Here is a 12,499-nt window from a genome sequence, read left to right on the forward strand (position 1 = left end):
TGACATAATCTGAGTTGCTCATTTGATTGATTAACAACAGATCCCATCTACCTTCCCCTGCTGTCCACACCCTTCCCATCTTGACCTGGATTATAGTGTTTGGCTGGTTTTAAACCTATTTATGTTTTTGACATATTTATACTTATTTTTTATGATTTAAGTCATCCAGATGGGCAACCAATAATTTTATAAATAAAGCCCTAATTATAATTTTATGGTGGTTTCTATGAATCACATATATGGGTAGATAGCAAGCTATATGATTTTCAGGCAGATTTTGATAGACAGAAACAAGGAAGCCACGCTCCCCAAAACTGCATCCCTGCGCATCAAATGTTCAGCCTGTAATGCTTCACAGACATTAATAGTTATGCCTGCATTGCCTGGCAATTGGACACTCGTGATAGCCTGACATAATTCAGGTGAACTGATCTCTAATGATATCTGGCACAATCCATATATTAGCAGTGACTCACTCTTCAAAATGAAGCAAAATGGAAATGGGCTCTTTGCAAAAGGCTGACGTCTTATCTAAGCTAATGTGAATGTTCTATATAGATCTCTCTCTCCAATTGGTTAGAGAGATTTGGAAAAAAAATAAAGAAGATAATGTCCTGGTTGAAATGAAATTCTAATACTGTGTGCGGCACCATAGGGTCGAAGTAAATTCTACATATGACGACAAAGCATATTGATTTACTAATGTGTTGACAAAAATGAGACTGCAGTTGACAAGTGGTTCAAACAGCTTCTATATGAGCTTAAAGAATATGAGAAGTTCTAAACTGGAAAAAATGCTATGTGAGTTTAATAATCCTACTTTATGAATGCATGCCAACAGCTTCATCTCAAACTGGAAGAAAGTATAAAGTGGCATACTTCAGGGCTCCATGCTAGGCTGTCTACAGATAGTGCTTGACTTACAACAATTCAGTGACTTAAAACAGCACTGAAAAAAGTGACTTATGAATGTTTTTCACAGTTCCCACCTATGCAGCACGATCATGTGATCAAAATTCAGATGCTTGGCAACTGGTTCACACTTATGACCGTTGCTGTGTCCCAAGGTCATGGGGTCACTTTCTGACAAGCAAAGTCAATGGTGAAGCCAGGTTCACTTAACTACTGGGTCAAATGGGTTACTAATTGATCAACTGCAGTGATTCACTTAATGACTATGGCAAGAAAGGTCATAAAGTGGGGCAAAACTCATTTGACAAATGTCTCACTGAACAAGAGAAATGTTGGGCTTAACTGCGGTGGTATGTTGAGGATTATCTCTACTGTTGAATGTATTTATTAGTTACTCCTCACCCATTGTTATCATTAGTTAAAAGCGGAAGAGCATGTTTATGAAATAAATAAATAATAATAATAATAATAATAATAATAATAATAATAATAATAATGTACTTACTGGAAGTGTTTAATAACAAGAGATGTATCTGTGATCTCTTTGGGAATCTTGGTAACCATCAATGTCCGGGCCAGCTAAAAGACAAGAAGGGAAGAGGTCAGAAATGGAGACACTTTAATACTTGTAACATTTGTCAGTTTCCAGTATTTTGCCACTTAAACTCTAGTATTATTTGTACTCATTATTTTCTTCTGGTATAGGATTACAGACTTAAATTACAACAGGATATATTTTGCTTAAACATTGCAAGAAAATATTTAGTAGTAAAAACAGTTTAAAAATAGAAATGGCTAATTGAAGTATTGCTGTGTCGCCCTCATCCTGCATCATGCAGGGCTTTGTGTATCTACTCCTATTTTATGACCCTGAGATAACAAATTGCTTATGTGGTAAAAGCTTACTCCTCTCTCAGAATAAAAATTTTATGGTCAAACTGAATCACAGCATTTAAACAGTCTCAAACCAGTGTTTGGACAAATTTCTTCCCTGGCCTGATACAACAAATGATGAATGACTAGATCGGTATATTTAAGTCTTGACAAGATATGTGGACTTCATCTCCCAGAATTCCCCAGCCAGTATGCTGTCTGTACATCTTAAACTTGCCAACCTTGAGAAACACTAGTCTAGAGCAGGTGTCTCCAACATTGGCAACTAAGACTTGTGGACTTCAACTCCCAGAATTATGGGAGTTGAAGTCCAGAAGTTTTAAAGATGCCAAGGTTAGAGACCCCTGCCCTAGGGTGTCCATCTCTGAAAGGTCAGACAGAAAGGTGTCAATGAGGCCATTGCAATTATTACCTTTTCATTTTCCTTATACTCTAATTGGATGGAATGATGAGTCATGCAGAGAACAGTGATGATGAAATAGAGGAGAGCAAAGATACTATGCAGCCACAAGAGGCGGTCACTGCAACAGAGCAAAAAGGAGAGACATTTTCAGAAAAAAATAGATCTCTTTATCAGAAAACAAGATAACTACTATTTCCTAGAAGATGCCATCCACTCCTTGTTTTTAGCGACTGATTCAAAGACATTTTATGCTGATCCTGTAAACTACTTAGAGAGGGTTGTAAAGCACAGTGAAATGGTATATAAGTCCAAGTGCTATTGCTATTGGTCTAGCTGTAATATAGAAAGTTGGCTTTATCACCGCATATTATCATAGAATCATGATTAATGCATGGAAGAAGCCTTAGTCAAACAATGACTTAGGGCAGTGATGGTGAACCTATGGCACGGGTGTCACAGGTGGCACGAGGAGCCATATCTGTTGGCACGCGAGTTGTTGCCCTACCTCAGCTCCAGCACACATGTGCACAGTAGCCACCTGATTTTTGGCTCACACAGAGGCCCTGAGGGAATGAGGGTGGGGATTTTTGCCCTCTCCAGGTTCCAAGGAAGCCTCTGGAGCCTGGGGAGGATGAAAAACAGTTTCTGGCCTCCAGAAGGCCTTTGGGGGGCAGGGGAGGCAATTTTCGCCTTCCCCAGGCATTGAATTATGAGTGTGGGCACTCACGCAGGTGCTATTATTATTATTATTATTATTATTATTATTATTATTATTATTATTATTTATTAGATTTGTATGCCGCCCCTCTCCGTAGACTCGGGGCGGCTTACAGCAATGATAAAAACTGTATAACAAATCTAATATTTAAAATCTCTAAAAAAAACCTTATTTAAAAAGCAAGACATACACACAAACATACCATGCATAAACTATATAGGCCTGGGGGAGATGTCTCAATTCCCCCATGCCTGACGGCAGAGGTGGGTTTTAAGGAGCTTACAAAAGACAAGGAGGGTGGGGGCAATTCTAATCTCCGGGGGGAGTTGGTTCCAGAGGGTCGGGGCTGCCAGAGAGAAGGCTCTTCCCCTGGGTCCCGCCAGACGACATTGTCCAGTCGACGGGACCCGGAGAAGGCCAACTCTGTGGGACCTAACTGGTCGCTGGGATTTGTGCGGCAGAAGGCGGTCCCAGAGATATTCTGGTTCGATGCCATGAAGGGCTTTATAGGTCATAACCAACACTTTGAATTGTGACCGATTCAAACTGATCGGCAACCAATACAGACTGCGGAGTGTTGGGGTAACATGGGCACACCTAGGGAAGCCCATGATTGCTCTCGTAGCTGCATTCTGCACGATCTGAAGTGTGTGCACTGCACGCTTTGGGCACCCAAGGGAAAAAAGGGTCGCCATCACTGTCTTAGGGGAAAACAAAACATTTTAATGCTTGCAAGGTGAAACACCAACATGCAAATTTCATCTGGCATTAATCCCAAATGATAAAGCTATATTATAGAAATCAGTGGCGCAGAATTTGTCAAAGTCAGTAGCTCTTTTTGATGGGAAGCACAGTTGGACATATATTTATATTTATTATTTGTAACACAGTTGAACATTGTTCAGCTGTGAGCTACTAACACTGTAAGCCACTTATTCGCAAATATACTGGACTCAGAATGTTAGACAAAATAATAAGGATTTATTGAACATTTATTTAATTATGTATTTGCAGAAAGCGCTCTACAATGCCATCATTATAAACAGTGAGTAATTCAACTCACTGTTGAATTGTTGTAAGGCGCTCTGAATCTGTGAGGAGAAGGGTGGCCTATAAATTTAACAAACAAACAAACAAACAAACAAACAAACACACACACACACACACACACACACACACACTCACTGAAGAAATTGAATCACTTACTCTCTGGGAACATTTGCAATTGTGGTTCGGCCAAAATTAGCTGGATTTTTTCCTGAAAGACAGAGGAGACAGAAACTAGTGTATTTTTAACAAAAAGGTATTTTTAACCTTTTATAATACTGATGTTCTCAACAATTAATTGCCCAGTGAATTTGAAGGGCTACATACCAAGGAGATCACCAGAGAAGTTGACAGGAAGGATAACAGCCACAGAGAGCACACAGACAATCAAGAGCAACACCAACAGATGCCGCTGGAAAGAGAGGTATGTTGTGGCATCAATTCCACACTTGCTTTGAATTTCTTCATCTCTGAGAGAGAAAGAAAGAAGGAAAGAAAGAAAAAAAGAAAGAAAGAAAGAAAAAAAGAAAGAAAGGTCAACTCAATAAAATCCCATTCTACAGTTTTCCTTTCATTCAGTTTTCCTTTCAACAGGATTGACTATGTAATTTTCTTGCCAGTGTAAAATAGATGACATGCTCAACAGAGGGATTTTATTTCTGTGCTTCATGCTTTATAAAATTAGGCCTGTGTGACCAAAAATATTAGCAGGGCTCTTTAGAACGTAAGTGTGCACACCCAAAGAGGAATTCCATTCCTTACTATCTTGAGTATCTTCAAATCAAAGAAAGCAATAAAACAAACAAAATCCAGATATCCTGCCTAAAATCTTAAAACAAGTTTTTTTTTAAAGTGGAATCTTTTTAGCATAACAGGATGAAAAGGACTTGAGAGGAGTTCCCCTTAAATAAAACAATAATAAACTGAAATAGTAATAGCAATTCAATGTAAAATAGTTTCTCTGAGCCACCTCAAATACCACCTTACCTAACCTGGTGCTCTCTAGATGTGATGGATTGCAACCCTCTTTTATCTCCAGTCAGCAGGAAACCTGCAGTTCAACACATCCAGAGGGCACAAGGTTGGGGAAGGATGGGTCAGGGTGATAAAAAAGAGCATTAATTAATTTGCTTTTTAAAAAAAAAAATATTCTGTTTACTTTCCCACCTCCCTTTTTTCTAGGTTTTCATACATAAATTATTCTCTTCCTCTTATACATCCATCTACATTCATTATTTTTAAATACATATGATGAACATATTTCTTAAAAAAAAACATGTACAGGTTTTCCCCAAGTCTGGTATTTCCAAATATGTTTTAGAACATAAATTTCACACGCTTTTGAATTTTTTTAAAAAAAATGAACATTATGTTATAAAATCCAGTTCCATGAGAAGTCCAAAAGATCACAATGTTCCAATTTGCATATTAAATACTGAAGTATTGATTAAGAAGAAGTGGAAACTAAATTATTTTCTCAATAATACTATTTATTATTATAATTATTATAAATTCTATCTTAGTGAGGGCCTTTTTTAAAAAAAAATAAAAATCAAATTTAGAGTGACTCTGTGACTCCAGAGTGACTACAGTGACTCTGGCAGTGTGTGATTAAAAACATAAAAAACATGTAAACATATTAGATCTCAGTAAAAGGCAGCTTTTTGTAACAAAGAAATCCTTCCTTTTCCCTTCTTTATGAGACAGCAATAGCTAAATGAGTGGGAAGATTTCTTCTGTTTGAAGAGGCAACTGAGTGAGAGGAGAAATTAATTCCTTATTGAATTTCCAACTTATCTCCCTTTGTAAAACAACCAGTATAGAAAAGAAACACAATTTTCATCATAGCTCAGTCAGCTAGCTGGGGAATTAGGCTTCAGATTGTAGAGGATAATTTTTTCATAATAAAATGCCACGTGCATGTTTGATTTTGCACATGGAAAATGAAAAAACGGGTTTTTTTGGTATCTAATGATAACCGAGTAATACTAATATCATTCATTTATTTGTTATTCTGTTGATGACATAGTTGTTTTTTGATTAATTCTTTGATCAAAACATGGCAATTTAGGGACTGATTTCAATTCAAAACATTCAAGAGAAGAGACAGCTCAGCCACGCATTTTGAACTAAAACAAATCAGTGATGCTTTAGTCATGCTCTGGCCACTAAAATCAAGACAAATCTATATATAAGCTTTAAAGTTGGATAATCTATCAACAACTGCTGTTGCTACAGTATGTCAATTTCACTATGTGGTGGCACTTCAAAGAACAATAGGTCCATCCCCATCAAAGTCATGTTAATCCCCATCATAATGACCCCTGTAATTTTAGGCAGGGCATATCTATTCCAAATAAGCCTCTGGGAATTCATTGTTGCTGTTTCTCAGCAATAGGGAAAAAACCCCCCATCAGTTTACATAGAAAAGTATAAAGAGGGACCATGGCTGAAAATATCATCACAGTAATCTCTCTATCACATAAAAGATGGAGCAGATTATGAACTTTCTTCAATATCGCCATAGTGATATGTACTCACTTCATCTGGTAAATTGAAAGAAGCCAGGAGCAGAATCCCTAGGATGGAAATTGGGAGAATTTCAATGAGCGAGCTAAAATCAATTATAGAAGAAACTACTATCTGTTCCCCCTAGAAATGGTGTAAGAGCAAAATAACTGAGCATATTATTAAACTTTACTTAAACAAGGGTAAAATCTTCATGGGTCCATAAATATTGTAGGACTCCAGCCTCCTTTAATATCAGGTAACATTGGCCACAGGGACACAGGAGTTTAAATTTAACAACATCTGGAAGCACGTAGATTTTTCAGTTGTTGGGTTGGAATAAGAAAGATATAGTAAGGGACTTGGCCATGAGATCAGCAGTCAGATTTTAAATGATGTAAAATTTTAAAACTGATTACTATGTTGGAAATAAACCTTTATGAAGACAGGTTGTCCAAATGTCTTTAATCTTTTGCAGACATTTTTGAGGGGAAAAATTGTACAAATTATCAAAAGCAGGTGTTTCAGGCAGATGGACCATTTACCTCACTGAACATGGCAAGTCTTTTGATCTAAAAACATTATCAAATTAAGACCAAAAAATAGCAGCTTGACAAGAGGCAATCGCTTTTGCTTTATTGGGAAATTCACATGTCCATATAGCCGATGGACATAATTCACTCTCAAGTCTGTTTTTGCTTTCCTATGTTGATGGAAATGGGCAAATAGGGACAGGAATTCTTTTTGTCATGCAATTTTTTCTAAAATCTATCCCTTCTCAAACTTACCACATCTTTGTTGTCAGCATCCAAAGGGCTGCTCTCCGAAGGGGACTTCTCTTTTTCACTTTGTTCTCCATAGAATAGGGATGTCAGACTTCCCATATATAGGAAGTAAAGGGCAGGGAGAAGATAAGAGGAAGGAAGTGTAAATTAGATATAGAGGAGTAAAAGAAAAATAATGGAGAGGAATATTATTCCAACTAGGCCACTTTTAAATATCTACAGTTCCACAACCTCAGGACACCATAATCCTAAAAGAAGAAGAAGAGTGACAATATTCCAAGAAGATATTGATGCTCAAGAAAGTTTAAGAAAACGTATGTCTGCCCTTCTCCTATAGATGTTACAGCTTTAATGGTCTTGGAAGAGGTGTGCAGTGCCATTGTAGAGAGTATATAATTGGAAGCCAGAATAAGATATGAAGTCAAAAGGGTTTTTAATGAACTGAGGACTTAGGGATTGTACCTAAGCATATAGGAATTGTATGCTAATCTTTGTTATTGCCTGAACCACTTGAATTAGCCACATCTTGTTTGCTTCAGGTAAGAATTTACTAATCTTAGATGGGAAGGAATGGAGAACTTCATGGGGAAGCAAAATCTTAGGTTCGTGATTGATTGCTAGAAAATTCAGTCATACAAATTCATCAAACTATCTTAGATAATAATCTGTGGCATCTTATTGGGACCAAGAAATCAGAAGTCTCTGGTTACCTTTACTGGATTCTGATATATGTTCTAGGTCAGTGTTTCCCAACCTTGGGAACTTGAAGATATTTGGACTTCAACTCCCAGAATTCCCTAGCCAGCGAATGCTGGCTGGGGAATTCTGGGAGTTAAAGTCCAGATTTCTTCAAGCTGCCAAGGTTGGGAAACACTGTTCTAGATGCTCTATCTTTATTGCTTTGTAACTTTATTATTTCATTCTGCATGAGAATAGACAAGTTTACTTAGTGTTGTTTTTTTTTTGCACCATTTGAGATCAAGGTGCGAATAGTTATATTGCCCAATTATAAAGGGCATTAATAATTTAAGATGAAATATGGCAAAGATGTTTTCTACAGTTTGCTTATGCAGCTCTTATCACTGGAATAAAATAAAATAAAAATAAGAATTTGCCCAACAATGTAGAGTGGCTACAGCAAATTATCCAAAAAGAGAGTACATATGTACATTTGGAAGATAATGTTCAATCAAAGGTTACATTTTTTGAGGTAGCAAACTAGTAAGAAGAATAATATACATGGTAGAGAATGGAAATTACCCATAGTTCAACCGAGAGCTCCAACAAATGTTATGGCCTGCTGGCCTTGGGTGTGCTTTCTCTTTCTTTCTCTCTCCCTCACATACTCCTACACAGGCACACAGATACACACAGAGTTTGGGTATATAATGGCCAGCATGCTGAATCTATGATGTTGCCTGGACACGGATGTCCATGTGCTGCCTCTATGTTGGTTCAGGCAGGCAGGATTCCCTTGAGTACTATTTTTGGGGGGTCAAGAAAAGGGAGGGTTTTGCCTTCTCTTTCTGCTCAAGATCCCCATGGACAATTGGTGGGCCACTGTGTGACACAGAATGCTGGACTCGATGGGCTTTGACCCGATTCAGCATGACTCTTATGTTCTTATGCTGAATTGTAATTCCCAACAGTCCTTTGAAAGTACTTTCTATGTAGTACGTACCATCTAAAATGAATTTCTACTTCTTTTTTAAAACCTCTACAGGTGAAACATAGTCGCACACACCCCAATTAGGGTTAACCATATTTATAGCTACCAAGGTACTGGAGGGGAGGAGTTGGATTAGATAACCTACAAGGTCTCCTCCAACTCTAATAGAGTTGAAACTCTAATCTGATCTGATCTGATCTGATCTGATCTGGTCTGGTCTGGTCTGGTCTGGTCTAGTCTAGTCTAGTCTAGTCTAATCTAATCTAATCCAATCTGTATAGCAAACCCCAGCATGGAAACCATGATTTGACAAGTTTGGAGCTCTGGACTGTATGATGGAATTTTTTTGTCTCTTCCGCTATTGCTCACTGGATGTTTGGTCCATTAGTTAGGGAAAAAAATTAGTGCACCAAACATGTTACAGCATTGCTATTGTGCCCCCTGCATGGCTAAGGTAATGCGAAATGCCTATGGAAGAGCTCATAACTAAAACATCCCTTTGCTCATAGGTAGCATTTCACAATTAGGCTAAGACCAGAATTTAAAGCCCTCATTCTGGACTCCATTTCGATATCTACAATCTTTGGCACTTGCTTGAAAATTGTAAGTGGGAAAGGTGTAGCATAAATAGGAGAAGGAACAATGCCCAGAGCCAAATCAAATCACCCGTGGAAAAGTAACAGACTATTTATACAAAGTAAGGATTAATAAATCTTACCTAATAGCATTAAGAATGGCCAGATCAAAATTTAAGTAAGAATAATTGCAAAACTATAGCATTCATGCAAAGAACACCCACTACATAATACAAAAATGTGATGTTCTAGAATAGATTAAAAGCATGGATATTTGAAAATATTACTTAAAGGTAATGGTGAAGAAACAGTATTGTAAGAATTGGATAATGGCTCTAATATTCCCATTCACCCAACATTAAACAATCAAATGAAACCCATCATTATCAGCCAGATAATATATTATAGATTAATAACCGATAGAATATTTTAAGGGAGTTTATTTACATTCAATGACATTGATGACATTCAAACATCCCGTGAAAGAAAGAAAAGCCATTGCAAAATGGGAAGGAAGTGAATTAAAACAATCAGGAGCAGAACGTCTATTGAGATTCTCAGTCATCCAGGTCATGGTTGTCTCAAAGGTGCTTTTTAAAAGGGCAACTGGACTTTCTTTTTTCCTCTTGAAGACATTTTGCTTGCCATTGAAGAAGAACTGAAGAAGCTTCTTGAATGAGAAATGAAATGTCTGCAAGGAAAATAAAACAAAACCAGAAGTCCAGTTGCCTTTTGAAAAAGCATCCCTGGCAGCAGATTCATCCTACTTGACATCTGTAACAAAATTAATCCCATCTGCCTCCACCACTCAACCCACCTTCTTTCCTGCCTTCTCTGGAAGAGAGATAGTATCACTGATATAATTTTATTTTGTTTTGACCCTGGTCTTTTTAGTTTCAAGGTCAATAACTCCTTGAAATGCAGATGGAGAAACCTTTTCCATCTTGATAAACAGTTGATTTGGGGAAATCTAATAGATCCTGGGTGGAATTGATAAGACTCTCAAATGCTCCTTTAAAAGCAATGGTGGTTCTTTTTCTTTCACAAGAATTCTCAGTTCCCCCAAGCCTTTGATTCCCTTATCACCACTGTATCATTTACTGACTCGTAGGAGTTCCATGTGTTTGGAAGCAAACGGCTGATTAAAAGAAAAACAACAGTAGTCAGTGGGAGGGAAACCTTTGGAGAGTAATAACAAGTAATATTACTAAGTGAGATGTATAGAATGAAGACAAACATCCCCAAAAACGATCAGAATTAGAGAACTGCATTGGTGTTGTTTTTTCTTCCAAGAAAGCTGTTTTGATCATTCCTACATTACAGAGAATAGAAGGAAGCCTATTAAGGCTAACACATAGCTTACCACTTAAGGGAAATTATTCCTGAAGCAAGTTATCAACCAGAGATTTCTCGGCTTTATTTCATCAATTAACTATCATCCGATCTTCTACCCAACAATATCTTATATCTTGCTCTTCTAATTTCTTATTTACTAAAATATGCCTTTTATGTCCACAATCTTCCTCCAGCCACCTTAATTTCCAAAATCATGGCTGGTGGCAATCCTGGTTGAACTTTTCAGTGCCACATATATCAATGGATAAGGTAAGAGGATAGAATCCCCCACCATATTCCATCAGTTTTTTTCAGCCAGTTTCTTGGTATTGTCCCAGTCTGATTTTGTTGCTGTTCCTGTCTTTGCAATTGTGAAGTTTTACTATAGGGATCGAATGCAGAAACATTTTGGGTAGCAAGGTCTATACCAGTGATGGCGAACCTATGGCACAGGTGCCACAGGTGACACACAGAGCCATATCTGCTGGCACATGAACCATTGCCCTAGCTCAGCTCCAAAGTACATGTGTGTGCTGGCCAACTGATTTTTGGCTCACACAGAGGTTCTGGGAGGGCGTTTTTGGCTTCCAGAGAGCCTATGTGAAGATGGGGAGCGTTTTTACTTTCCCCCACCTCCAAGGAAGCCTTTGGAGCCTGGGGAGGGTAAAAAACGATCCTACTGGGGCCTTGAGAAGTTGGGAAACAGGCTGTTTCCGGTCTCCAGAGGGCCTCTGGGGTGCAGGGGAAGCTATTTTCACCCTCCCTAGGCATTGAATTATGGGTGTGGGCACTCACGCATACATGATAGCGCACACATACTTTGTTTTGGCACCTGAGGGAAAAAAGATTTGCCATCCCCGGTCTATACAATAGTGGAACAATGTATTTTTAGAAGTTCTGGGTTCTCCATCTCTGGAGGCTACAAAGAAAAGGTGAGACAGCTACTTCTTAAGGATGATTCAACTGGTTTGCATGTATGTTAGAAAGAGATGAATATATTTCAACTATACAATTCTGTGATTTCCTCTTACTGTATTTTTTGGAGTATAAGATGCACCAGAGTATAAAACGCACCTTAGTTTTGGGGGAGGAAAATTAGGAGAAAAAGGCCTCTGTCTCCCAGCAATTTGCCAAACAGCAAACAGCGCAGGTGATATACTGTTGTGTATTTCTGTGTATGTGTGCCTGACCCATAGAAATAGCAAAGAATTGGAGAAATGTACATTATGGCAGTATATTAATGCCAGAAAGTTTTCTTAAATGTAAGAAATTATTACATACCTCCCAATTATTTAAATAGATCGACTCTAAATACGATTAAGCCAGGGTTTAAATCAGCTACCTTATCTTAATACTGAAACAGGACACAACTACATTTCAGATTGTACATTTACAGATCTTTAAAACTGATGTGGCTTGTTGGAAGTATACATTATTCTCTATTATTTAAAAGAAGATACATAGCACTGGGCCTCTTCAGACCAAGCATTTATTTTAAAAAGCTTCTTCATTTTGTTAAGTTGAGTAGAACAATAATAAAGCAGTCTTTAAAAAATAATCTAATTTGAACATTCTATAGACCTTTTATAGTTATTACTTACTTCCTTGCATTCAGATTCAGCAACTGATTAGCACAAGAAAATAAAATTCTGC

The 12,499-nt window shown here is 37.7% G+C and overlaps 1 protein-coding gene across 8 annotated transcripts in view; it reads right to left on the minus strand.

Moving 5' to 3' along the window:
- Positions 1 to 12,499, minus strand: part of TMEM63C (transmembrane protein 63C) — a 109,498-nt gene that overhangs the window by 26,135 nt on the left and 70,864 nt on the right. For 5 of the 8 annotated variants that reach the window (XM_070754240.1, XM_070754237.1, XM_070754213.1 and 2 more), the window contains 6 exons: positions 7,271 to 7,358; positions 6,516 to 6,553; positions 4,302 to 4,444; positions 4,134 to 4,185; positions 2,219 to 2,327; positions 1,418 to 1,491 (listed from right to left, as the gene is read on the minus strand). In XM_070754240.1, the coding sequence (XP_070610341.1) occupies positions 1,418 to 1,491; positions 2,219 to 2,327; positions 4,134 to 4,185; positions 4,302 to 4,444; positions 6,516 to 6,553; positions 7,271 to 7,358 (504 nt within the window). Of the gene's footprint in view, positions 1 to 1,417; positions 1,492 to 2,218; positions 2,328 to 4,133; positions 4,186 to 4,301; positions 4,445 to 6,515; positions 6,554 to 7,270; positions 7,359 to 10,616; positions 10,650 to 12,499 lie in introns of all 8 variants that reach the window. The other 3 variants (XM_070754232.1, XM_070754225.1, XM_070754208.1) reach the window with 1 other exon arrangement.

This window comes from Erythrolamprus reginae, chromosome 1 (assembly GCF_031021105.1).
Source record: "Erythrolamprus reginae isolate rEryReg1 chromosome 1, rEryReg1.hap1, whole genome shotgun sequence".
Lineage (NCBI taxonomy): Eukaryota > Metazoa > Chordata > Lepidosauria > Squamata > Dipsadidae > Erythrolamprus > Erythrolamprus reginae.